General features: G+C 36.5%; 1 protein-coding gene across 4 annotated transcripts in view; it reads right to left on the minus strand.

Moving 5' to 3' along the window:
• ARHGAP5 (Rho GTPase activating protein 5) overlaps positions 1-27,596 on the minus strand; it is a 111,419-nt gene that overhangs the window by 64,435 nt on the left and 19,388 nt on the right. The window contains exons 2-3 of one of the 4 annotated variants that reach the window (XM_019754531.3): positions 20,102-20,190; positions 3,008-6,904 (exon numbers count right to left, since the gene is read on the minus strand). In XM_019754531.3, coding sequence (XP_019610090.1) covers positions 3,008-6,736 — 3,729 coding nt within the window. In that variant the 5' untranslated portion in view covers positions 6,737-6,904; positions 20,102-20,190. Of the gene's footprint in view, positions 1-3,007; positions 6,905-18,906; positions 19,083-19,285; positions 19,431-20,101; positions 20,191-27,596 lie in introns of those variants that run through there. The other 3 variants (XM_074328127.2, XM_074328128.2, XM_019754530.3) reach the window with 3 other exon arrangements.

The following is a 27,596-nucleotide window of genomic DNA, read 5'->3' on the forward strand; positions in this document are numbered from 1 at the left end:
AAAATTTCACGGTATAAATACAAATTTGGCACACTCCTTTCCCTCACAGCGCTCATAGTTAAGAAATTAACACTGCAAGATCTATAGGAATAATAAATATCAAGTCATTGAAATACTCAAGCTTTCTGTACATGTATCCTAAAGAAATAATCTAAAGGAACAAACTTTTATGCAAATTGGCCACTGCAATAAAAGTGAAAATTAAAAGTTGAGGGCCTGCCCAGTGGCTCAGGTGGTTGGAGTGCTGTGCTCCTAACACCAAGGTCGCCAGTTCAATTCCCACATGGACCAGTGAGCTGCGCCCTCTACAGCTAAGATTGTGAACAATGGCTCGCCCTGGAGCTGGGCTGCTGCACTGCCATGAGTGGCCCAGATGGGCCAGCGTGAGCGGCCGACTGAGGACTGGTGACCAACTGCCTCAGGGAAGTGGGGAGGGGGGCGCAAGGCTCATAATACCAGCATGGGCCAGGGAGCTGTGTACTACACAACTAGACTGAGAAACAATGGCTTGAACCAGAGTCGGGGAGAAGCGGAAGAAGGGAAAAAAGAAAAAAAATTAAAACTTGGAAGCCTAACCATCCGATTTTGATACAATTTGCTAAATGGAAAACTATGTAATGACTAAAAGTATAATTTGAAAGACTATGAGCAATGTGGAGAAATAAAACTAAGTGAAAAAATATGGAAAAATATTATGTATACACTATAATTCCAACTAAATAAAAATTGGGTATTCTGGTGTCAAAAAACACTATTGGGACATAGGTTCAAAATGTTCAAAAATCTGTTTTTGAACAAAATCTGTTTTTGAACATAGACTGTAGATTAAATACAGTAGTCCTCTACCCCCATTCACGGCTTCCCTTTTCAGTTTGTTACCTGCATCAACCTTAGTCCAAAAACATTAAATGGAAAATTCCAAAAATAAACAATTCATAAGTTTCAAATTACACACTTGAGTAGTGGAATAAAACCTCTAGCTGTCCCAATTCATCCTGCCCAGGACATGATTTATCCCTTTGTCCAGTATATACCCACTGTATATGTCATCCACTCATTAGTCATTAGTATACATCTAGGTTATCAGATCGACCATCACAGTGCTTGTGTTCAAGTACCATTAATTTACTCAATAATGCCACACTCACATAACTTTTATTACGGCATATCATTGTAATTGTTACCTATTACTATTAGTTATCGTTAATCTCTTACTGTGCTAATTTATAAATTAAACTTTATCATAGGTATGTATGTATAAGAAAAAACAGTAAATACAGTGTTTGGTACTAACTGCAATCCACTGGGGGTCTTGGAACTATCCCCTGTGGATAAGGGGTACTATTGTAGTATTGCAACACTGTTAAATTTCATAATTTAGTATCTGTACTGTTGCCATTTAAGAGAATGTTCTTGTTATTAGGAAATACACAATAAAGCATTTCATGATAAAGAGTCCTATATATCCAACTTGATCTCAAAGGGCTCAAAAACAAATAAATAAATCCCTACACACACACACACACACACACACACACACACACGGCTCAAGCCAAGTGGGACAAAATGTATACAGCTGGTAAATCTTGGGAAAGTATACAAGAGCTCTGTTTACTCTTCCTGCAACTATTCTCTAAGTTGAAATTATATTAAAATAAAAAGTTAACAAAACAATTAAGTAGACTTGTGATCAAAAATGGAAAAATAACACTCAAAAATAAAAGCAATTTAAAATAGAAAGACGGTGGATGCTTTATTTTTACTAATAAGCATTAAGTAATTTTAATAACATAAGCAAATTAAAAGAAAAATCCTGAAGTCTTCTAGGAGTGATAAAATATGTAGCAAGAACTAGTGTACTAGGGTGACTGAAAAGATGCCAGAGATATTTAATTAGTAGTGTGCCGTGAATTGAGTTTGTGCTGTAAGTCTGGCTGAATCTTACTTCAAAACAGTTTACATGCCTAATCTAGAGCATAGTAAATGAGAAGAAAACATTGAAACTTAGAAAATATTAAACTTAGAAAATAAAATGGAGTCTATCCCACTATAATGGACAGCAATTACTAGGCGTAGAAACTATCTGAAATAAGCTTTTCAAAATATCCGTATCTTTAATTGGGGTTAGTAAACAGTAGTCGGCTGTAGTAAATAGTAAGATTGCAGATTTAACTGATAAAGAAATTATCAATACATAGAATAAAAGCTTACTGAATGCTATCTTTAAAACCTTGAATAAAAGTTTGTGTACAGTCAGGTGTCAAATAGTATTGGAAGTGAAGGTGCTGAAGTACCACTGTGAAAAAGATCTAATAAAAATTTAAATGACTAAATACAATTTTAATAGCATACATATTTGGGTTTCTAATGCTTAACACCATGAGACTAGTAACCATTTAAACTAGTAACCATTTAAAATATAACAACTTGCTATTTAGTCAAGATTCTACAATTCAAACTAAAGAAACCTTTCTGCAAGTCTTTAGGCAGTATACCACTCACTATCCACAAAGAAGCTGCTTGGAAAAGTTAATAAATTTCCAAGACTACAAATTATTACAGTTTGACTGTATTGGTAATATCCTTGAGTGAGATAGGTGTATCAAATTAATATTGCAAAACTGGTAGGTCAGAGGGGAAAAAGACAAATGGAATGCTTTCAAACAAAAAAAAAGAATAAAATCACTTTATATCTGAGTTTCTGTAAAGAGAATAAACATAGTCACTCAGAATTTTTATGCTGAGGAACATAAGAACACAAAACCAAACTTTTTCCCTCAAATAAGATAAAGCACAAATAAACGAAATGCAATTAAAATAAAAAATAATCTACCCTCACAAAATATTCAGAAAATTAAAGAGCTAATTATATTTACTGAGTGACATAAGGCAGCTTAAGTTCTCACTGATGTCAAATCCATTATCTTTAAATATATATATATATATAATTTTTAAAAGGCAAAAACAAACATCTGTATAAACATTATTGACCATAAATTAAACTTACCTTTTTATCTTCTTTTACTTTGTGGGTTTTCTTCTTCATTTTTTTATCATCTAATTCCTGGTCTGAAGTGATTGCAGGGTTATCAATACCACCTTTCCACGTTTCAACAGGAGAAAGAAGCGGATCTTCTTCACTTCCACGATGTCTTCCTTTCCTTTTTGTTTTAGAAGTAGTGAAAGCTTCATCGTCACTTGCATCTGAATGTGTTCTTCTATAGTATGACTTGGCTTTACTAAACAGGGTTTTAGATTTGTATTTGTATTTTGAAGGTCTCCGTTCCCCATGACTTTTTGAGGTTCTATCAGAATACCCATTTTCTTCATCCCCTTGGGTGTTATTTACAAACGAGTTTCGAATTTTAATAATGCGATTCTGACTATCATCTGGGACAACATATATCTCATCAGAATAGCCCTTCTGTTTGAAAATTGTGTCAATGGGTTCCGCATAGTTATCTGAAGGATCAATATCTTCAGGATGTGCCAAAGGCACCCGGGAAGTCTGTTTTCTTGGATTTTTACCAATACCAGCTTCAATTGTTTTTAAAAGGTTTGGGTCCAGTTTTTTCACATTTGTCTTAGGTACAACTGGTTTAGGTTTAATAGGTGGAGGCACTTTATGGTTGCGTTCATGGTCATGACAGTTGGGGGTGCTATGAATAGGATATTCATTTCCTTCCAAATCTAATCTATATCTGGAACGGTCACTAGGTGTTGGAAGCAACTGTACATCATCCCCAATTGGACTATAAGGAGGTGGTGCTTCTGTATCATCATCTGAATCAGGGTAGTTGTTATAGGGAAAACAGTCCCTGGGAGATGGTAGAAAAACATCCTCACTTTGATGGGTTGATTCCCTTGTATTATCAGATAAATAGGAATTTTCTATCATATTTTTTTTCTCTAGAACATCACTGAAAAACAGTGTAAAGACCTCGGTTTGCCGATGATACTGAGACAAAGAATACAATGCTGTAAATTTAGCAGTTATCTCAGTTGCAATATGTTCTCCTTCAGTCATTAACTCCTTGATGGCCTCATTTTCAAAAAAATCTGCCTGGCTGTCGGTAACTGCCACCAGCTGTACAGGAATGGTGTCCTGAACTTCTGATAGAAATGCTCGAAGCATTCCCATTGATGCTTTCCGTTTGGCAGAATAAACTAATATATATCCGTGAACCAGTTCATCTTTCCTTACTCCAATCGAGGAATGATATGATAATATTGTGATCTGTATTCGCCTCCTTTTTTCACCAATGATTTTATCAAGCATTAGGGAATTATTCTGTCCAGCTTGAGCAGCACTGCAAGAATGAGACTCAAGGAAGGGTGAAAGAATAAGATCCACACTAAATGGATCACCACACATGGCACACATGACAATTCTCAAATCAGCTTCTGATACATCCTTATTGGTGGGAACTGGGCTCACCACATCTAAATTATGTTTAACTGATTCTAATACTCCTCTTAGAGCTTGCTTTATTTGGGTTTCATTAAATTTACGAGGATATGTACTAGCAGGTACATCTACAAAAGGACACTGTAACTTGTTTGCCAGCTGTTGCCCTTGGTGCCTGAGAATTGGTAGATTCTTACTGGTAGAACTGGTAGAATCCCTCTGATTAGCCAGAATTAATGTAAATGGAAGATTAGCCATATATTTGTCTTTTCTGATCTGAGAAGCTTCAGTTCTTATTTTTCCAATAAATTCCCCAATAAAATTCAGTGACTCAATGGAATTAAATACACAGAAGCACCCATGTGGTTTAAAGGCAGCAGTCCATAACTGACTTAAAAAGTAAGGCGACTTGGCATCAATTGGTCGAAGATCAAGTTCATAAATTTTTCCATCTAAGGCATACTCATCATCAGTGGATTGTGTCCTTATCTCATTTGCTAGTTCTTGGGCAAGGCCATCCTTCCCTAAAATGAAAAGGTTAACTTTATCTATATTGGTACTATCATGATACAACCGTAAGCGGCCATGATCCAACTGCAAAAGACTACTGGCAAGTAACTGTTCTACTTTAATGTCTGTACAATTTTGGCCACTAAGACATGTTTCTTTAGTGGGATGATAAACAAACCCTATATGCTTAAGTAGAAGAGACTCCCTATCAGGTGCAAGTTTCTGTAAAGCTTTATATCTAGGTTCTTCACTCAAAACTGTATGAATTTCACTCATTTTATCTGAACTAGGTGTTGCATTAAGATCTAAATCATAAAAAAGTTCAGAATGCTCAAAAAGCATTTCCTGAAACTCTTCTTTGGCTTTTTCAACAATTTCTCGCTGATGCCTACCATACACTTCTTTGCTATCAGCCTCAGTAATATATTTGAAGGCTTCATCCTCCATAACAAAGCACATAACTTCCTCCCACGGTTGCCCAGGTGATATGAACTGAATTTTTTCCAAAGTCTTTTTGAATTTTTCCTTCATTTCTACCCTCCGTTTCTCTGATATTAGATGTTGTACATGATTCTGATAGACTTTTTCAGCTTCTAAAGTGCTTAGGAGGTCAAATGGGATTCGCCTATCATTAATTTTATCTATATGGTCAGTTTCATCCCAAGGTGTTTTTTCTAGCACCACAAAACATAATTGAAAATCTGCTCTCTTCTCCATTAACTTCAAAGCTTCTGACCAATTCAAATGTTCAATCTCTTCTAGATTTGGCAAAAGAGTGTTAAATGCTCTTGGTAAGGTATTTATATATTCTTCTCTCCTTTTTCTTATATGTTCCTGTTTAAGTTGTTCTATATGTTTTGAGAATGTACTTCTGGCCTTTCTTGTTCCCTCTAAGTTGATGTATTCTTCATAATCAGGATGATTTTTTAATTTATTACTAACAGTTTTCCAAGTTGCATGATAATCTCTCACAGTCTGCACAAGTTTTTCAAACTTATCTGTTGCTGTGACAACAAGTTGTCTCTGTGTTTTATAAGCATCCAGATAGGGAATAATTTTAGGCTTTCCACGAGTTTTATCCAACATTTGTACCAGTGCAGTGAAACATGTTTCAATGTTGACATTAAATCGTGCTGATGTTTCCACTACAAGAAGATTCTTCTTGTTTGAAGCAAATGCCTGAACTTCTCTAAGATAATGATCCACACATTCATCACATTTAGTTGCTGCTATTATTACAGGTTTTTTTGACTTTGATAGTTGAACAAAAAGATTATTCACAAATTTAAGTTGATCATCAAATTTCCTATTGCATCCCTGACTGACGTCAATGCACAATAAAAATCCATCTACGTTGAGTTTCCCTTCAGGCATTTGCTTCTGTTCAAAGTCTTGCTCCAAGCCTAGTTGATCAGTGCAAATGTACATTAGTTTTTCTGCCGACTGCAATTTAGAGGCAGCTGCACGTTTTATATATGGTTGCAAATTCGTACTCCGATGAGGCAAGAAAGTCTGGTCATCAATGAACTCTGTTTGTTCAATGACATGAATTTTGCATTCTATTCCATCTTCACCACTTTGTGTTATGTCACCCCAGTACAAAAAGTGATCATTGTTTACTACTCGTCCTCCAAAGTCAATGGTGCTAAGCACAGAAGTATGCTCCGGATAATATTCATCTGCTTTTGAGCGTACAAATCTATTGCACAAACAAGACTTTCCAACTCCACAGTTACCTTTGTCTTTTTCAGTCCCAGAGAGTCCAACTACACTGATAGTATAGGATGGGGGACGAGGCTCTTTGTTTTTTGCCATCATAACTCTCTTCTCATGTCTCTACATTCACAAAGGTAACCAGATATACTGCTCATTCTGAAAATAAAATCATCTCAAAATACCGATCCTGAATTTCGGAACTATATTTGGTTGTTTGTATTTCCCTCATTTCTGTGCAGAAAGGTCTTCAAGATCATATGGATCATCTTCCTAGAAAAAGGAGAAAAAAAGACAAATCTTAAACATGAATTACACACATTAAACTATATACATATTAAAGATGTTCATAACAATGCACTATGCAAATTAACGTTTTATGTTTCAAGAAATCAGTTTATGATTGTTATAAATAAATCCACGATGACCTCAAAATTTACAATTCTGACAATTAAAATAACACAAAAATTTAGTTGTCTCACAAACTTTAAAATAGCCCTTATTAACTAAATGTGCATGTTGTCTCGACTCCTTCCAACGAGTTTGAGGAAACTAGTCCTTTCCCCTCCCTCAATTTTTCTTTCTGTGACTGGAGACTATGCTTGGTGTTAACTAAAATGTACTAGTTACCTTAACAACTCCCTCAAAACTTTTAAAAACAACCTGATTTCTATTACATGTTTCCTCAAAACTAATTCCCTAAAACGTAATTTCGTATTAGATTTTAGAATTTACAAAATTTTTCAAGAAGTTTCAATACACTCCTGTGATATCTACCAAATTTTATGCCCCAAAACAATTAGGATATTCAAATACTTAAAAGGGAAATAGAAGTAGACAGTTAATACAAATAGTGACAGTATTTAACTATCTATGCTTCTCCAACTATCTAAGGTGAAGCACCAATTTTTATTTCATATCTGCAAGCCCACTTTTGCAAAACATATAAAATGTTTAAAAAAAAAAATCTAAGCCCCATCCTTACTAGATTCAAGAGACATAAAATTACTGTCAAATTGTTTTTAAATGTTCTTGGATTCTGCATTTATTTCCTCTGACTAGTTACAAAGAGCTCATGAACCACATTTTGATGAGAACCAAGCTAAAGAATTTTAAGATTATATATTTGAGACAATCTTTCAGAAGTATTTGATATACCAGCAACATTAAATAACCTTTAAGAATTACATGTAATTTTAATTTAGGTTATTTATGTGAAAGCAATGAATAAGTCTCTTATAAAGTTTTATTTGGAGATTCTTCACATTCTTGAGGTTGAATTAAAATACATGATTGCTGTCGCATCAAAATTTTACGAGGGAAAATATCTAGCTATGTACATCAACATACGTGAAAATTATCTTTAATCAGACAAAATCAAGACTATAAAGAACATGAAGAAAAAAGGAAAAGAAAGGTTAAGAAAAGAACCACCACCACCTGGCTGTAAATACCTGACTTCTCCTTTGACCACAACTGCAAGTAAACATCTATTAAGATTATACTGCATATTTGCCACACTAACAACTAATGGTAATGAGAAACTGTTCTTGTAATTTAAATTTTTGACTAATATTTCAGCTAAAATAATAAATTTTCAGTCTTATAGTCTAGAGGTTTATTGTATTAGCCTCAACTAAATATTAATTTTAACAATATCAGCCATAAGGTAGTCAAACAAAATGTTTAGTAATTTCACTTTTGTAATAAATAAAACATTACTGTTAAGGAGCAACAAAAAAGTAGAAAACATGAGTAAATAGAACTAATTTCAAATTTGAGTATTATTTCCTAATTTATGACAAGAGTAAAGCCCAAAACCTCTTCAGACATGATTCCCCTATCTATAAAGTGGGGCCACATATCTATACAAATTTAAGAATTAAGTAATTTTTTAAAAATGTTCAGTGTCTAACAAAAGGTGCTTAATAAATATTAGTTCTGCTTCTCAGAACCAGGGAAGCTGTTGAAGATTAAAAAATGGTATGATCAGACTTGTGACTTACAAATATTTATCTGGCAGCAAATTATACAGTAAGTAGAAGAAATTAGAGCAGTCCCACCCAATCTCATTAACTAGTTTTTTTTTCACTAATTTTTTTTTTAAATCTTAATCTGATCAAACTTAGCATTTGTACCTACCATCAAGTTTAACATTCTTTCCCTAAACTATGTGAGAACAATTGGCCTATTTCATTTATAGATATTTACCAAAAATAAAACAGTGAATTAACTGGATAACAAAGTTAGACATAATGATAAAAAGGGAAATTAGTTTGTGAAAACGGCACGATTGCATAGCTAACAATTAAGGAAAAAATTGAAAATAGTAGAATACGAGGTCTGTCCTTACTAGAAAAGCCAAAACTACAGATAATATACTTTAAAATATACATCAGAAGAAAACATATCTAGCGATTACCCTGGGGAATTTTTATGTTAAACAGTACAAACACTAGAACTACTTATAGCCCTTTATTAAACAAACATCTATTCTGAAAACTAAGGGCAATTCAAAGACATACAAGACTGTCCCCTGCCTTCTACAATTTAAGAGACACACAAAAATGTTAATAGAAAAGTAACAATACAATGTCACATCACGGATTTGAGTATTGAAGAAATTTTTAAGTATAAATCTAATCCTTGCCATAGTCACATCTTTATTAATATTTCTTATATATGCTTACCCAAACACATTAAAAGACTCCTTTCTGCTCTCCTATAGCACAAATCTCAAAATACTGAGATTCCTTTCTCTTTTAAGTTACAGCTTAAGAACAAAAATGAAAACACTCCATCACAAAATGTATTTTGTTTCAGAAAGAAAAAGGCCTTAAAATTAAATGAAAACGAATGAAGTCATCACCCTTTCACTGGTCACTGAAAACTGGAAGGCTTTTTATCAAATAGAGAAATAAACTCTATTATATTGAGGATAAATTTTAATACTGAGACTTCAACACACCCTAATTAGCAGTCTGAATCATAAATATTCAAGTTTAAATTAAAAATAAGTTAGCTTTGCATGACATTTATGGTTTTTCACACCAAATTCACAGTAAACTACCAATTAGATACAGTGAGGAACACATCCATGACCTTCTTTATAACAATGCTCTCAGGCAAGCTACCTGCTGGTATTCTGAAGTCAGCTCCAGAGCTTATGTCAGGAGTCACCATAAAGTGATTTTCAAACTGTGATGGAAAAATTATTTCATCTAGACATAGGAAACAATATTGGGCAAATAGTTGCTCTCTCCTTCCAACTTTCTCAACAAAGCAGTGTTTTCTTTTTCTGATTTACGGGTTTATTTAACTCAGAAGCTTTAGTTTTAAGTGTTTTCAGATTTCAAAAAAGTTTGAGAAACTCTAGACTAGAAAAAAAATGCCATCACCCTGCCCTCAAAAAGATTTTGCCATTTGTTTGGGTGAGATTGTTATTACCACCTCACAGGAGAAACAAAGCTTTTATGAGGTTGGCTGTAATAGGCTATAAGGGAATCTAATTTCAGACATACATGAATTATCCTCAACATCCAGGTCAAAATTGCCCTCCATTAACTAAGGTAGTTTTTCTTCTGTGCTGCAAAAAAAAAAAAAAAAAAAAAAAGGAACAAATCTATTCTCTTCTTGTGCTCCCACTAATAAACTAATGGCCAATGTCTACATACGAGAAATTTCAAAAATTCCTTTCAAATATATTTAATGGTAATATTTATGTCAACCTGTATTTCTACTTTTGATGTAACTTTACTTTAACCTGTTGTCATTTTCTTGTAATTTCTAGCATTGTGCTTATTCTTACTCATGAAGAAACTAAGACAAAACTAACAATGATCTACTCAAAGTTAAGGGTTAAGAGCATCTTGATGACCAATCTTTAATAAACATTAGAAAGCTTTTGTTATTAAGCTTTTAAGTTTGCAATGCAGTTTCTCATTATGCCTTAGATCACCTTATTTCAAGGAAATGTCTGGATTAAGTGTCCTTACAGAAATGAATGACAATGCATTAATTTGAATGGAACTGTCCTACAACTGCTGAAATGAAGCTCTCTCTACATCTAAGTTTTCTAAGATATTTTACTAAGCCATTCAAACATAACATGCTCCTTTTAATGGAGTTTTAGTAATATGGAGTAGCTTTATACAAAAATAAGCTTTCAATTCTACAAAGATTCTAGGAAACTGAAAAAAATAGATTCTCAGTAATTCTGGATTTGAACTAAAATTTTACTTTGTACCTTTTCACAAAACTTGCATTCACTTTAACAAGTTATTATGGTGTGTCAGGAAATTCCTATTGGCCCTATCTTCAAAATATATCAAGAATTTATCACTTTTCACTACCTTTACTGCTATAACTTTGACCATCATCTCTGGCCCTAGATTATTAGAAAGGCTTCTAATTCCCCTGCTTCCACTTCTGCTCCTCTTCCCTAGGTTATTCATATCAGAGTAGCCAGAATGTTCCTTTTTAAAACATAAGTCAGAGCCTCCAATTCTTCTGCTGAAAACTCTCCAGTGGCTCCTAAAAGTAAAAAACAAATCCTTTCAATGGTTTACCATAAGACCTTCCTTCTCCAACCCTGTCTTTCTCTCTGATCTACTCTATTACTATTACTACTACTCTTACTATTCGCCCCACTCTCATTCTGCTCCAGTCACAATGAAAACACCGAACTCTTCACTGTTCCTTGACATGTTAAGCATATTCTGGCCTTTGCACTTACTTTTCCCAATACTTCCCAAAATCTCCCTTGCTAACTCCTTACTCCTAACTTACTACACAACATATTTCTTTATTACTTGTCATTAACCCACCCACTTCAGGTTTAATAAAGATCTACAAATCTTTATATCCCAAGAACCCAGAGCAGTGCCTCCCACATAGCAACTACTCAATAAATGCATGAATCGCAATAAATTTAAAATCAAAATGCTCTTAATCCTTTGACAAATAAAAAAGTATGTTATGTTTACTAAATAAGTGCTGTAATTTACTAATCTAAAAAGTTTTCTAAAGCTATTTATGAGAGGAAATACGCCTATATTTCAAGGTCCCAAAAATTTAGTCAAAAATTAAGCAATGAGAATGCAGACTATGATCTATAGCAATGTATTCAGCCAGAATAATCGTCTAATTTTTATTTTTGAAACTTTTAAAATCACAATATAGGAAATTACATTTTCAAGACATAATTATGTGCTCCATCTTCTTTAAGTCAAATAAATAAATATCCCTAATATAAACAGATATTCAAGAGACAAGAAAGCTCTAAGCCCAAAGATTATCACATATCCCACAATCTTAGGTAAACTTATCTAGAAGAATTTAAGAATAAAACTGTCAACTGTATACTAAAAGATGGATATGATATATTGATATACTATTATTTTCTTTAATGTTGCTCATTTTTTCTTTTTGTTTTTATTATTGGGGAACAGTGTATTTTTCCAGGATGTCAAGTTGTTGTGTTTTTTTTTTCCAATCTAGTTGTGGGGGGGGCGCAGCTCACTGGCACATGTGGGACTTCAACCAATGAGCAATGCACTCTAACCACTGAGCAAACCGGCCGCCCACCGGAGGCTCAGCTCCAAGCTCAAGCTGTTGCTTCTCAATGGACCATGTGGGGATCGAACTGGCAACCCTGTTGTTAAGAGCTCTCGTTCTAACCAACTGAGCCATCCAGCTGCCCAATGTTGCTCATTTTCAATCACAAATTTATCAATGCTGTGAAAAATTAGAAGAGGAAATGCACAAGCTATTTTAACATATATAAGATAGCTAAGTAATTAAACAGTTTAGTACCTGTAAGAGGGTTGATCATAGTATTTTCTTTGACCAAGGTTTCTACAACATAAACACACAATCTTAAAGTTGAAAGAAACGCTAAAAAGTCATCATTCCTATAAATTAGTCTTTAGACAAGACTATAATCAGGTGAATGAAAAGAGAATGTACTAATAATTTCAACAATTTATATAGTGACTAAATAACCTAGTATTATTGTGGTAGGATTTTGGGTTAAACTCTGTTAGGATGAAGATTTTGTTTGTTTTGTTTTTTACCATATTTCCAGCACCCAGAACAGTGCCTGACACACAGTGGGTACTCAAATATTTGATGACTAGACAAATCAATCTCCTCAGATCCTAAATCATTAGGCAATCTTGGTCACATCTATAGTAGCAATTAACAAAAATCACAAACTGCTACGGGCCCAGAAAGATTAGAATAGCAGAATATTCTAATATAAAAAGTCCAGTTATTTTTAAGAACTATAGTCTGCTCATTAACACAAATTATGGGCTTATAAACAGTAAGCCTGAAAGTTCAATGAAGTATTTCCAGGACCATCCAAATAGGCAGTACTCTGAAAGCTCCCCGAGCCCTACTCAGCAAAGGTAATTCCGCTTTTACCCATTTTTACCTTTCGATATTTCAAGTATCTGTTTTTAAAAAAGTTTCACTGAATAAAATATTTAAAAACCAATGACCTAAACCATTCCCAAACAGATTAACTGCCTACCCTATTAGTCGACACTTTCTTCTAACAGGTCACTGAGGCCTTGGTGTAAAAGTTATTCTCAACTTTTCCTAGACCATTTCCTTATCCTGTGCTGAAAGCAGAAGAACCAAAGGTCACTTCACTTGTATCAACCTATGTAAACAACACATTAAGTATTTACTGTGCTTAGCTACTATCTGCTTAGCTTCATGTCAGAAGTTTTGAGGGTACAAAGGTATGTATAGAGAAGTCCACCAGTGCTATGAATGTGCTCTCCTCCCTTCCAGGGTCTGAGTCCTTTCTCCTCATTTTGGAGAATTGAGATAGTGGGGGAAAGGGCATAATTTAACATTCAATACTGCAATGCTATTAAAGGAGAACACCCTTATTTTAATTATACAACTATACTAGGTAAGGTTTAACAATTTTCTTAATGATGGTGACATTAACAAGTCGAGTAAGAATCTCAAGAAGGGGTATAGACTAAAAAGGAGGTGTGGATTCTTTTTTACAAGGCTCAAAAGTACTTTCCCCACTATTCTTAAGTAGCTTTATAGTACCATAGCTAAGGAGACAAAGGTAATGTGCTATACTATGGAAATGATAAATGCAATAAGGATTCAAATAGTACAAATTGGAATATATCAGGGGTTGGAAATTTTTCTCTGTAAAAGGCCAACAGTAAGTATTTTAGGCTTTGCCTTCCATACAGTGTCTGTTACGATTCAACTCCGCATCATAGTGCAAAAAAACCACTGACAATACTTAAATGAATGACCATGGTTGTGTTTATGGACACTGAAATTTGAATTTCATAATTTTGACATATCACAAAATATTATTCTTTTGTTTCCTTAACCATTTCAAAATGTAAAAAGCTATTATACCAAAACAGGCAGGTGGTCAGATTTGGCCCAAAGGCTATATTCTGCAGACCTCTAAGCTTCAGTGAAGAGAAAGGATTTGAGTGTACTTTAAAAAATAGATTAGATTTGGATTTAAAACAGAAGTCATTCCACGTGTGTGATTAGGGAAGTGGTAGAGCACTGCTGCCATGATGGAAAGTAGAGGCATTTTCTTATTTCTTTTATTTCTGAAGATATAAGATATGACTATAGAAGGTCTTCAGTGGCTAAAAGGAATTAGACCTTATAATAAGCAATAAGAAGATATTCTAGACTGGAAGTGGGATACAAAATTAGATTTGGTGGGGCAAAAAGCCTATGAGATGGTTAAATATTGCAGGCTTTAATGCACCTGAACTATCACAGAACTTTAAAAAAGCAAACCAAGACACAGAGAGCTTGGGGACTGGCTGCTAGATATAAAAAAAAAAACAAATCAGTCAATGTTTCTTAATGAAACAAAATAATTGGTTTCAGCAATAAACGGTGGTTATCACTTCAGTTTCAGGTGACAATATTTCCAAAGACAAATGAAAATACAGAAATGAAATGAGGCAAGGTCTAGAATATAGTAATATGAAGATCATAAACTTTTAGAAAATTATTTAAAGGACCTCTTAATATTCTTATAAGAAATACCAAAAGGGTTACATACTTAGTTCATAGAGAAGAAGAGAAATCTGGCCCTGCCAATTCTCCAGATCATAGGAATGTTAATTTTCCACTAGTTTACTAGTCAACCAAAATAAGTAAATATAAAAGAGGTATTATCTTGGCTCTGAAAAGGTAAGTACAGAAAGAAACATAAAATTTTGGGTCAAGAAGGGTACACGATCAACAGGAAGAAAATGAACTATACATCAGAAGCCAAGGTAGTTTGTCCAAGGTTCTTTAACAATACAACAAAGATCGATAGACAGTAACGCAAACATTATTTCCCCACCACTCCATTAACTTTGTGTTAACACTTTCCCTCACTTCTTTGAATTTGGGTTATAAGGTACAAACTGATAGGCTTACATTTTTACTTTATATTCCCCCCCCCACTTGCTAATCTATCCTGCACTTCCCTGTACTTTAGTCAAGCATCATTAACTTACATGAGTCTTTTTTTCCTCACTTATCCCAATCCTATGAAACTTTCAAATGTCATCTCCTTTATCTAAATTCCCTTCTCACCGATTTTTAAATCGGTGTGTATTGCCTTGTATGTGGTTCTTCTACTTTGCCTTGAACTGGCATTTAACTATTCCTAAATTGTCAAACTCCCTAACCAGGGCTATAAGCTCTTTTAAGAGAGTAATATTTTGTATTTCCTTGTATTCCTCACAGTGCCCAGCTGCTCAATAAAATATTGGTTAGGGATAATAAAATAGGCAAAATCTAATACGAAGCTAGAAAAATGAAAATTTACTTTTACCATTAATGTTTCAGAATGAAAAGCTTGAGAATCTAACTGACATACACTAGTCCAATTTAACCCTAAAATTACAATTATACATATCTCTTTTTCCTAAGTAATAGTTCTTATTCTACGTAGTAAAACAGAGGTGTGACCAAATACTAACAACCTATTTTATATATTTGACTGCTAGTCTAAGTTATTGTGGACAGTTCACCTCCAAAAGACTGTGAAAAAAAACCATCTTTGTTTACTGTGTCTCACATTCAAACTCCCACTTGCAGTGAAAACATCCAAATTCAAATGTTTCTTCTTCTGTTAAAGGAGTCCCAAAGAGGCCTTGATAGAAATAGTTGTTTTCTTTTGTGCATCTTTTAGTACTTGTAACTATTTACTCCCTCTTCAACTAAAGCTTCAGGTACACACATCTCCAATTTACCAAGGCTAGATACACAGTAAGTGCTAAATAAAGGAAATATGAATTAATGAATAACAAATCAGAGGCTTTCAATTCTCTTTAATGCAGATGATTTCTTTTTTCTTTTTCAAATGAATTCTTACATTTAAGCACATTTCATAAAAATAGAAACTGCCTTTGTCTGGGAGGGTGAGTTGTCAGAGGAAGCCTCAAGACACCCAGGAAAAATCGATCAGGAGTCCAAGGAACAGAGTCTGAACACCAATCAATTTAAAATTATACTTAAAATTCTTACCATTAAAACTATTTTTCTTAATTTCTAGTATGATTTTTCCTGGTTTGATAAAATGATCAACAACCTTCACTTGAACAAATAGAAGTTTGATTTCTCAAGTCACCAAATGATGAATCACTTCTATCAAAGTTTCTTCACAGTTCTTTCAAAAACCAAATTCCCCTGGTGAACTTTAAGTGTATTTTATAAACATAGACCATCACTGAACACAATACTACACAATGCTTCTTCAGTCAATTACACTAGCCTCATACCTTCTTGGTGTACAAAGAAAAAATCATGGGTTTCACAGCCCAAATAGATAGCTTTTAAAAATTTTAAATAATATATGAAACTGAAGTCATGACAGTTAAAACTTATTCTGTAGCTATAAAGAAAATCTCTTTTATGCCGTTTCATATTTAAGAAGTGAATACTAAAGACAACAATTACCTTAAGTCCTGCTAATGTTAAAAAAGTAAAAGCTTAATGCAGTCTTCATGAGACTTAACTTTTTCAATGTAAAAAATTGAGTTACAAAATTGTTACTCTAAGCTATGTAACTTCAATTCCAAAAAAGGAATGCAAATACAATTATTTTATTCCTTAAAAAACCTTAACTTACAAGGTAAGGTTAAAATAATTTATTTTCTCCAAAAGAGTAACTATACTAAATCTGTCTCATAAAAGGGGGACGGGGGAGATGGTTTCAAAACATTTTGGGTAAGCACGTGACAGAATTAAGATTGTAATTTTGCAATACATTTTTTAAATTGCTAAAGTAATTTAAATGGGGAGGGGAGAGGTATTAAAAAACTGATAAAGACATCAGAATTCTGTGACGTCTTTCTTATGTCAAAGTGTAATCCACCCCATTCCCCCATGTTCTTATAATTAATGTACAAATAGTAAAATAAGACCAGCTGAAGTGGTTAAAAAATGTAGCCTACACATGCCGACCCAAATCAATTGTTTTCTAGTCATCTGTATCATTCTAATTTCTGCTTAATTCAATCAGATCAATAGAGCTATTTCTTGAAAGTTACATGCAAAGGCATACCCAGCTTTCCAATCGTGTATATTTAATCATGAAGTGCCTGAAGGCCTACATAAGTTTTTGGTGATGTGCACTTAACCACACTCACACTCTTCCTTTGCTCTACAATGGATAAAAGAAATGTGGGTCAATTACAAAGAACGGATGAAAGAGCAAAAAATGAGAAAGCAATTTAAAATGGAAGCAAAACCTTAATCTGGAAACTGTCTAGTAGGTTATCTATATGGTCACTATGTTTACCTAAAAATAGAGCACTTTTATCATATTAATGTTAAGTAAATTGGAAATGTTAAGTAAACATTTCCAAACACATTTTACTAATATAGCTTAACCAAATATTTTTCCGAATAGTTGCATCTAGATCGAATTGTTGTTGTAACAACTATTTTAAATGGACATTTACAGAAATATTCCCTGAAATGAATGAGATCCTCAATGCAAACAAACACCCCCTAATATGGTGTTCAAATTGAGTACTGGTTTTGGATGTAAGTGGAGCCGGCAACCCCGCCACCAACACCTGTAGAAGGCATAAGCAAAGGAAGCTACTCGAAGACCAGTAAATACAGCGACATATTTCACTGTTTCACATCTGAACATTTTTAAAAATAATATCGTTTCCTACCTATCACAAAGGAAAAAGCAAGTTATCGTTGGGAATTTAAACTTGAAAATGCGCGTACACACCATCCACATGCTGCATGTCTAGATTTAAAACTTAAATTCCCATTTATTAAGCAAGCAGGGGCGAAAACTGGATCTCTATCACATGGTGAAAGAGTCTCCCCTACAACTTTCTCGAAATTTTACTAAACGTCCTAATAGTTTGCCTTTACTTCCGAGCACCTTTCAGCCTCAGCTGCACCCAGAGCCTCCTCCTCACTTGCATTTCTAATAACGCTGTGGAGGGAGGGTGTGAGGGAGGGAGTGAGTGTATTTATGTGTGGATAAGTGCGCGCGCGCTCCCGCGCGCTTCCCCACCCCCACCCCGATACTTTTCTTTAGTGGAAACGGAGGTAGAATCTAAAGGTTATTCTAGCGAAAACTCAGTATCAGAGCCTCAACCCAGTCGCAGTCAACCGATAGGACTCTGTGTTTTGGTTGCGCAGTGCAACTTCTCACACCCTAGCCCCAGCAGCAGCTGGGAAATTGGTGAAGAGAACCCAGGAAGGAGTGGAGGAGACAGGGGAAAGTGAAAGGGCCGAGCCCCCTGAAAGGCGCTTTAAGTTTGCAACGAAGATCGTGTTTCTGCAAATATGCGCCCACCCCCTCTCCCCCTTCCAGGTGGAACTCGTTAGCAGCAACCCAGCCAACAGACACCACCACCTTCCTTCCCCACGTACCATCCGAGACCAGCGCAAGTGAGGGCGGCGGGCGAGAGCGGACGCCTGGCGGGGCCGGCGCGATCCTGGCCACCAGGCCTCCGCCGACCCCAGCCCGTCACCTGTGGAGAAAGCGCCCCCTCCCCCGGCCTCGCTGCCCTTCACGCCGACCGTATTCCCCCAGCGGCAGCCACCCCCCGCCGGCTTGCGAGGACTGAGCGCGGAGCCAGGTTCCCCTCAGCGGCTGTGGGGCCCCAGCCCCTTGAACTGGTTACAACCGGCAGCGGCCACCGAGCGGGCAGCCGGCGGCGGCAGGGCCCTAGTCGTGGCGGAGAGGGGGCGAGCGGGCAGGCCCGGAGGAGAAGGGGGTCGCAAGGTCCTACCTAACACCGTCGGTCTCCTCCGTCTCCTCCTCAACGGCAGCGGCCCCGGCGGTGGCGGCGGCAGCGACATTCCTGGGGAGCGCTCCCGCCGCCGCCGCCTCCTCCTCCTCCACTCTCTGCTCGCCTCTTTCCTGGCGCGCTCACCGAGCGTCGCGTCCCTTCAGCCACCTCCCCCGCCCTCCCCAACACACACGCCCCGAAACCTTGAGCCCTACGGCTCCCGCTGCCGGGTAACCCACCCTCCCTCCCTCCCCGCCACCAGTGGCGGCCCCGTCCCTCCCCCCTTCCCCTGCTCTGGCTGCCGCGCCGGGCTCAGTAATGGCGGCCACTCGGGCTCCCTCGCGCTGACGGAGCTCTCTCCTTCTCTCCCGAACTTTACCTCAGCATCTCTCCCGGCGCGCACCGCCGGAACGCACGCGCGCGCGCTCAGCCACACACCCGGCCGGGGGCGGAGCGGCGGCGCAGCCTCGACGGGGCGCGCGCGCGCACCCGCACCGCCCTCCCCACAATCCCCCACCCCGGCCGCCCTCACCTCGCGACGCCTCCCGCGCCGCGCGCCGGGCTGAGCCCCGCCCCTGCCCTCGTCTCCCGGGAGCCTGGGAAGGCGCGAGCGCTTGGAGCCGGTGGGAGGGGAGCAAGCGCGGGGCCGCGTCCTCGCTGGCGTCCTGGCTCTCCCATTGGCTTCTGCCCCTCCCCCTTCTTCCTTCACCTCTCCCATCCATTGGTTCCCTCTCCTACTCCATTCCTTCTCACCTTTTCCCTTTTACCCATTGGCGTGAGTATTTTTCCTCAGCTTTCCCCTTTCTCCGTATTCTGCTCCTCCTCTGTCCCATCCTCCACGCTTTAGAAGATACAGACTGTGCAGCCCAGAGCACTGTTGTCTCCGAATCTTCCCTGCTTTCTCCCTTTCCTTCTGTTCCGGTTTCTGGCCGAAACAGTGCAAACCACAATACTGCAAAGGAACCTGACATTGTTAGCGGTTGCAAAACATCGCTTGGGCACTGAATGATTCTCGATACACCCCTTTACGGTTTCTAAGCATTAAAGAATTAATGGGAGGAAAATATGCGCCCAAGCTCGTTCGCAGGGACATGCTCGTGTGTGTGTGTGCTCCTGTGTGTGCAGCCAGCCTTCTGCCTGGGGAGCATAAGCCAACTACAGACATCACCCGCCCGGGACCTGGTGATGTACTCACCTAGAAGGCAAAACTCCATGGGAGCCAGAAGAATCTTTTTCTCCGTCGACAGAGCACAGGGAGGCATCAGGCCCTCGGCTTAATCTGTCCTTATGGAAATAAAGCGAAATTTAAAACTTGGTATGGGTTTGAGGGTGGCCCCAAAGACCCTTTCTCACACCACTATCAGCACAACCTTAGGAACCATTAGCCACCTGAATTTCATTATACTGCCTTAAATATATTCAATATTTTTGAGACTTCACAAGTTTGGGGGTACACTAGACTTTTGGTGTATTTCTCTCATCTGGGCGTTGGCATTGAATGGTGGAGAAAGGACAGTAGAAAACTGCTTTTCCTTTCACCATTGAAAATGAGGTCTTGTGACTTTACCAAGGTCATCAGAATCTGTTTTATTTAGAGGTCTTAAAATAGTTGCCAGCAGATAAAAGAATGAGAAAAAACATAAATCTACCCCAAATTCGTTGTTAAGTCTAAACGAAAGAAGTAATTAGGGCTAGAATTTCTCTTTGGGGAAAGATTTGTTTCATTATTAGTGAAGTTAACTTATAAAAAGTCTTTTAAATTCAAGTTATTCTTTATTTTGTGTGTTACATAAGGTAGTGAAGTTAGCCAAGTTTGTTTTTTAGTGTTCTAATGATGCAGCTGCTGCCAACCACGTATATTTATGGTCTGTTAGTAAAGAAAAAAAAAACTGTCTTTTGGTAAAAACCTCTTAGAAAATGTTTGTCAGTAAATCTGTCACAATATTCCAGCAGAAGTTATATTCGTTTGTTCCCCACCCCTGTACCTCTACTCTCCATATTTCTCAAAGGTTAACTTTATAGACAAAAGCAGAAGAAATAGGTTTAATTTTACTACCTCTCTTAATCCCTAATTATAGAAATGCATGACTAAAATTCCTTACTCCAGCCACTCCCTTGTATGAGAATGGTACCAAATAGGTTAAGTAAGGTCTAGGTACTTCTTTCTTTCAGTTACAAACCATAGTCAGGGAAGAAAGATGCTAAAGAAAACTTGCAATGAAAGTAAATACAAACGGGAGGAAAGGACAAAAAAAGAGGAGGAAGTTGGGGAGAGGGAATGGAACCATCAAAATGTGGTACTAATGTCAGAAGTACCCATACCGCTTGTACAGGTTGAAGAAGTCATACATTTAAATGCATTTCTTGACCTTTGCACAGAAAGTCCTTAAAAATACAAGAAGCCAATTTAAAGTTATAATTTTGATTTCGAAATGTTAAGGACTAGAGCATGTCCACCCTATGATATATTTTGAAAATTATTTCCTAAATAATCAGAAATTTCATAACAATGGACATGTGTCAACATAAACCAAAGGCAAATAAATCAGAGCTTTTAAAGGAAACATTAACATATCTTCTTTATATGTTAACCTTTCCTGTAAAACAGACATGATACTGAAGAATCAGGACATGATACCAAAAGGAAAAAAAAAATCTCATTTTCTCATAACTAAGACAGCAGAAAATGTTTTGTCTTGTTTTGTTTTAAGCCATGGTTTTTGAGCAATAATTTTCACAGCTGACATTATTTATAGTCATTCTACATCATCCATTTTCATTTAAGGAGTCTGGAACTTTAAGACTTTGCTCCATGTTAATACTATTAGTCTAAAGTTAATATTTTTGTTAGTTTGTTTTTATGTTACTTGCTCTCTCAAAAAATGAAGCATACAGTTTCTTGTACAAATAAAAATATGAAAATGGGAATTGGGAACCTAAGTTCTGTGGTTGAAAATGCTCAGATATCTACAAATAAAAGGTAATAAAGAGCAGAAAATAAAAACCAAAGGATAATATGGCATCTTTTAAAATTGATCAGGAGCTATGTCCTCAGAGAAATAACTTGAAACACCCACTCTCCCCACCCAAAAGGAGAAATTTTGAGGAAATGAATAATTTATTCTTTATACAGAGACAGAAGTAGAGTAAATATTACCAAGCCCTCTCAGATCAACTATTCTTCTTATCTAAAATTAAAAAAAAAATTAAGCACTTACTCAGCTGTATTGGATAATTAAAATCACCCGAAGCTTTGTTCTTTATTTACTTTGAAAGAAATAGTAGAATACGATTTCAGTCAGGCGTTTTAGGTTTTTAATTTAAATATTCTTCACAAATTTCTAGCTATTTAACATATCCTAATAAAGTATTAATATATATGGTTGCTGTTTTTTAGGATCAAAAGAGATGACAACCATGAAAAATGTTATCAAACTTCCAGCTTAGGGCATCAGTGGTGGTAACAATACACGTTTCAGATGTTTGGCTACAAAAGAATTTACCCTACAGACGCAACTACACCCCCTGCTGGAAATTTCTGATCATAACTACTTTGGCTTTTGTAACCTCAACCAAGAACATGAAAAGGCCAATAAAGAGCCTTTTCATTCATTACAAAATTGACCAATACTTTTTGCCTGTCTGATATAAAACATGCTTTTGGAGAACAAACTATCTCAGAAAATCACCCTGGTTACAGACAAAATATACCAAGAAGTTGGAGAATAACGAAGACAACGAGAGCACTGAAAGATTGTTTATTGTCTAATTTCCTATTGAATTTCACAACTCATTTCCACCCCACCTCACCCACCTCCTGCGTAGACTTCTCTCTTTCTCCCTTGTCTCATACAGTTAGGGTAAGATGGGATGTTATTCCCATCAGTAGGCAAATCATGATAGTATAGCAATAACCATAGCAGCCATTTGCTGAATTAAGGTGCTGAAAGGGTTTCTCCAAATTTCTTTTATGGCTACCAATGATATTTTCAGCATGAAGAAAAGGTGCTAATTATGTCTTGGCTGTTACTGTAGAAAATATTTTGACAAGAGTTAAGGTAATTGTGAGCATGGACTGGAACAGTAAGAAAGTAATGCATTGACCTTCCTGGCATTTTGTTCCACAGAGCCTTATTCTGTTGATTTTCCAGAATTGTATTTTCAGACTGAAATCCCAAAGATGGTATCAGAGTTTAGCTTCAAAATGTCATGTTCATGCTGCTCTGGTCCTAGGGCATAACTGAAATAGTGAAAGTAGAACTCTATTTTTGAATAATTAGTATTCTATAAAGATTATTTGTAATGCAGGCTCCTTTTAAAGGAATAACAATTCATTCAGGTCCCACCAGCACAATACTTTAATTAGACAAAAATCTTCAAGTTATTTCCTCTCACAAAAGGTGGTATTGTTGGGCCATCTGGACCCTCCATTGAGTTTTTATGAAAGATCACAGCTTGAATTTAATCAACCCCAATAAGGTTAACCCCATAAAGCTAAAAATAATTGCAAGGTTGCTAACTGAATTCTCTGAGATTGTTACCACTGTCGTCTGCAAATCATTACATTGAGAAGCAGGAACTTGTATTCCTTGACTATTTAACCACAGAACATAATTTTTGTTAATATCCTTTATTCCCACTCTCTTTAGGCAAATTTAGATTGTGAGCTACTCTAGGTAGGAGTCACAAATTAAAGTTTGGGTCTATATAATAACTAGAATATCATTAGTAGAAAGCTCAATAGATTTTTGATAATAATTTGAAACACTCTAGGTTTTATGGATTTCTGAAGATATATTGCTAACAGAAGGCTTTAGATTATATTTGGAAGTACCAGCTGAGATAATTACTTTGGAAAATACAAATCATTTAAAGAAACTGCTGAATTAGCCTGTGGAAGTTGAGTTGGCGGTCCTTTCCCAAGTACAATCCACACTTCTCCACATAATATCTTCCTAGTAGGTAAATGTGACTTGACTTGCTAGCAACTAATAACTGGGGATCTAAACATCAGGGAATACTCTGACGAATTGGTCAGCATCAGAGTTTCTGAAATCAATAATAAGGTGTCTAATCACTTTACAATGAAGGCTTTGTCATTTTTCCATATTACTATAAGTTGCAGTAGATGATAGGTGTTTGCTTTGCCAATCCATACTTCAACATTGTCTTCAAAAAGAATCTCAGATAACAGTGATTTTTCTGATAAACGCACGACTTCTTTCAACACATCTATTGCATAGTGAGGAATAATAATACTCATCTTTCCCCAGCTAGGCTTCCCTCTCCAGTCCAGAATAGGGCTGTAGCATATAATTCATTTATTTCTAGCTTTTGTTCCCAAAGGAATGCATATTAAACAACTCTTTTCTATTCTTTACCCCAAAAAGTATTTACATTAGGAATTCTCAGATTTTGCAAACATGATAATGCAAAAGTAGCAAAAATTCATAGTTATGTGTCCTATAAATCAAATTCTTATAAAATTAAATGAAAGCAAATATTTTAAATATTTTAAAAGTATATGTTTATTGAGGTAGAAAATTATCCATTTTATTTTTTAATTTTCTGTGAAAAAAAGTCAGGCTACAAAGCAATAAAGGTGTATGATTCCATTTTTGTAAAAAGAAAATGTTTTGAAAACAAGATGATGATATTATTGACCAACATGTTAATAGAGATTTAATCTAGATGGTAGGATTATAGCTAATGTTTAATTTCTTCTTTTTGCTTTTTGGTATTTTCTAATTTTTTACAATGAACATATTATTTCTCCTGCAATAAAAATTGGGATTATGGTGATGTTGAAAATTGAGAAAGAGAGGCAATGTATAAAGCTAGATAAGGTAAACCATCTTAAAGCAATTGATCTGCCTTTTCTCTTTTATTCTTCCCTTCTCTGTTCTTTTTCTGTCTCTTACTCCTACATTAGATGTTTCTTCCTTCTTCCTTTCTTTTTCTTCTTTTTTTCCTTCTCTGTTACTTATCTTTTGGGCCTTTTACAGACCATCTTGGTCATTGCCAGTTTCTGTCTACAGCAACTTCTGATGTAATGGAATAAAATGGTCTAGGCAAACATAATGTTGCTACCACTGGATTGTGTTGTCTTTGATGACTCTTATTTTAAGTTCTTATAGACCAAAACATATCAAGCAAATAACTTTTTATTATATTTAATGACTCTTTATTTTTAAGTATGTAAATCTGCCAATAGTATTGCCTATATTGCTATGGTCTCATGACACAGATTCTGTTTTTAAACTCTGTTTCTACACTAAGACTGTTCAAAAGATTTTGGTAATAGATAGTTTCTCTAATACTAATAAAGCTGAAATGATCTTTCTACATGCTCTGGTATTTCCCTTTGATCATAAGGTTTTGTGATAAAATGTGTTCCATTTAGATGGTTTCCCATGTGGATTTTCTTACCTTTGGCTTCCATGACCCCAAGGACTCGGGGTTGATTTTCTAAGTCTGGACATTTATCTTGTAGTGTTCTTCCTCCACTACATCCTTTTCAGCACAGTACAATGAACTACCAGTTTAAAGAAAAGGTAAAAATGGTCTTACCATTTTGCAAAGGAATGCCGGGCACAAAGTAGTCTAAAATGGAAAGACCACTGAACTGGGAGTCAGGAGACCGGAATTTGTATCTCAGTTTCTGCTTACTGTGTGACCTTCAGAGGCCATTGAATCTCTCTAAGCTGAAGTTTCCACAAAATGGTCTCTTTGCTACTCTAACATTATTTAGTTTGAAATTATTTTTCAGGGTTAGCCCATAGACCAGGCTTCACTTTTTCCTGGTTCACACTTAATTTAACACTGATCCACAACCGCTACCACACACAGGAGAAAGTTGTTAGTCTTATCTTCCCAGTTGGTTTTATCTGGGGCCCTTACATCATCCCTCCCAACAAAGAAAAAAAAAAAAAGAAAAAAAAAAAAGAAAGAAAGAAAAGCAACTTCATCCTGATGAAACCAAGTTAATTTGCATTTTTCCAAAACCCATCCCTCAAATCTATTTTATTAAGTTTGGACCTCCAGATTCCCCAGAACAAGCTTGCCTCATCCCTGATATAAGGTCAGCTGCTCCAAACTTTCTTTGCCATAGGTTGCCTTGTAGTTTCTAAACCCTCAGTTCCACAATTTGTATATCACTTTGTGCCCAACCCCCACCAGCAGTACAATCCAGTATCCAGGTAACCAATTCTGGGTTCCCACAATCCTATTTAGTAATCCATTTGGGCTGCTCATGGTCTCACCCATGTCCTTTCTCCCTTGTGCTCATTTAGTCAGTCCTGTTGCTATCTTGAGCCCCAGACAACCATTAATCTTCTATCTCTAAGGATTTGCCCATTCTGGGCATTTAATATAAATGGAATCATACAATATGAGGTCCGTGCATCTGGCTTCTTTCATTCATCATAATATTTTTGAGGTTCATCCATATTTTAGCATGTATCAGTAATTCCTTCCTTTTCATTGCTGAATAGTAATCTACTGTATGGATAGACCACATCTTGTTTATCCATTCACCAGTTAGTTGACATTTAGATTATTTTTTCCAAAGTGGTTGTATCATTTTATATGCCTGTCAGCAATGTATGAGGGTTCTACTTCCTCTACAACCCGGCCTATACTTGTTATTGTCTGTCTTTTTTATTATAGCCATCCTAATGTATCTTGTTGTAGTTTGAATTCACATTTCCTAATGACAAGTGATGATGAGCATCTTTTTATATGCTTATTAACTATTGGTATTTCTTCTTTGATAAGATATCTATTCAAATCTTTTGCTCATTTTTTTAATTGGGCTGTTAGCCTCATAATTGAGTTGAGCCTCATTGGATCCTAATTTCTCAGATTGAGTTTTCCCGAAAAGAAATCCTTATGATTTTTCTTAATTCAAAGATGACTTTAATATTTCCCAAAGCTTCCCAAGAATTACTATTTTGCATTTTTTCAATACTTCTTTTTCTCAACTTGCAAAATTTTGTAAAAGATACAATATCATTGAGTAAAATATTTTCTCTTCCAGGGCATTCTTATAGCCAGTTTATGTAATTGGCAATACAGTCATTGTGTAGACTTTCTTTCCCCTTTTCTCCTTGTTCAAACAAAATAGCTTCATAACAGTTATCTTATTTGATTTTGTTAGAAACAGTACACTTATTTTATCAGAAAATCTGAGTGAAGGACTACTAAACTGACCAAGATGCACCTGATCCAGGATAGTTGGGATCTCTGTTTCAATATCATGACCCTTGAAAGAAATTTTAAGACATTTCAATCAAAAGTTAGTAAATAGGGGCCAGCCCGGTGGCTCAGGTGGTTAGAGCTCCATGCTCCTAACTCCGAAGGCTGCCGGTTTGATTCCCACATAGGTCAGTGGGCTCTCAACCACAAGGTTGCCAGTTCAATTCCTCAAGTCCCACAATGGATGGTGGGCTCCGCCCCCTGCAACTAAGATTGAACACAGCACCTTGAGCTGAGCTGCCTCCCGGATGGCTCAGTTGGTTGGAGCGTGGGCTCTCAACCACAAGGTTGCCAGTTCAATTCCTCAAGTCCCACAAGGGATGGTGGGCTGCGCCCCCTGCACCTAGAAATGGCAACTGGACTTGGAGCTGAGCTGCGCCCTCCACAACTAAGACTGAAAGGACAGCAACTTGAAGCTGAATGGCACCCTCCAC

This window comes from Rhinolophus sinicus, chromosome 3, assembly GCF_057876585.1.
Source record: "Rhinolophus sinicus isolate RSI-liver-muscle chromosome 3, RSI-T2T, whole genome shotgun sequence".
Taxonomy (NCBI): Eukaryota; Metazoa; Chordata; class Mammalia; order Chiroptera; family Rhinolophidae; genus Rhinolophus; species Rhinolophus sinicus.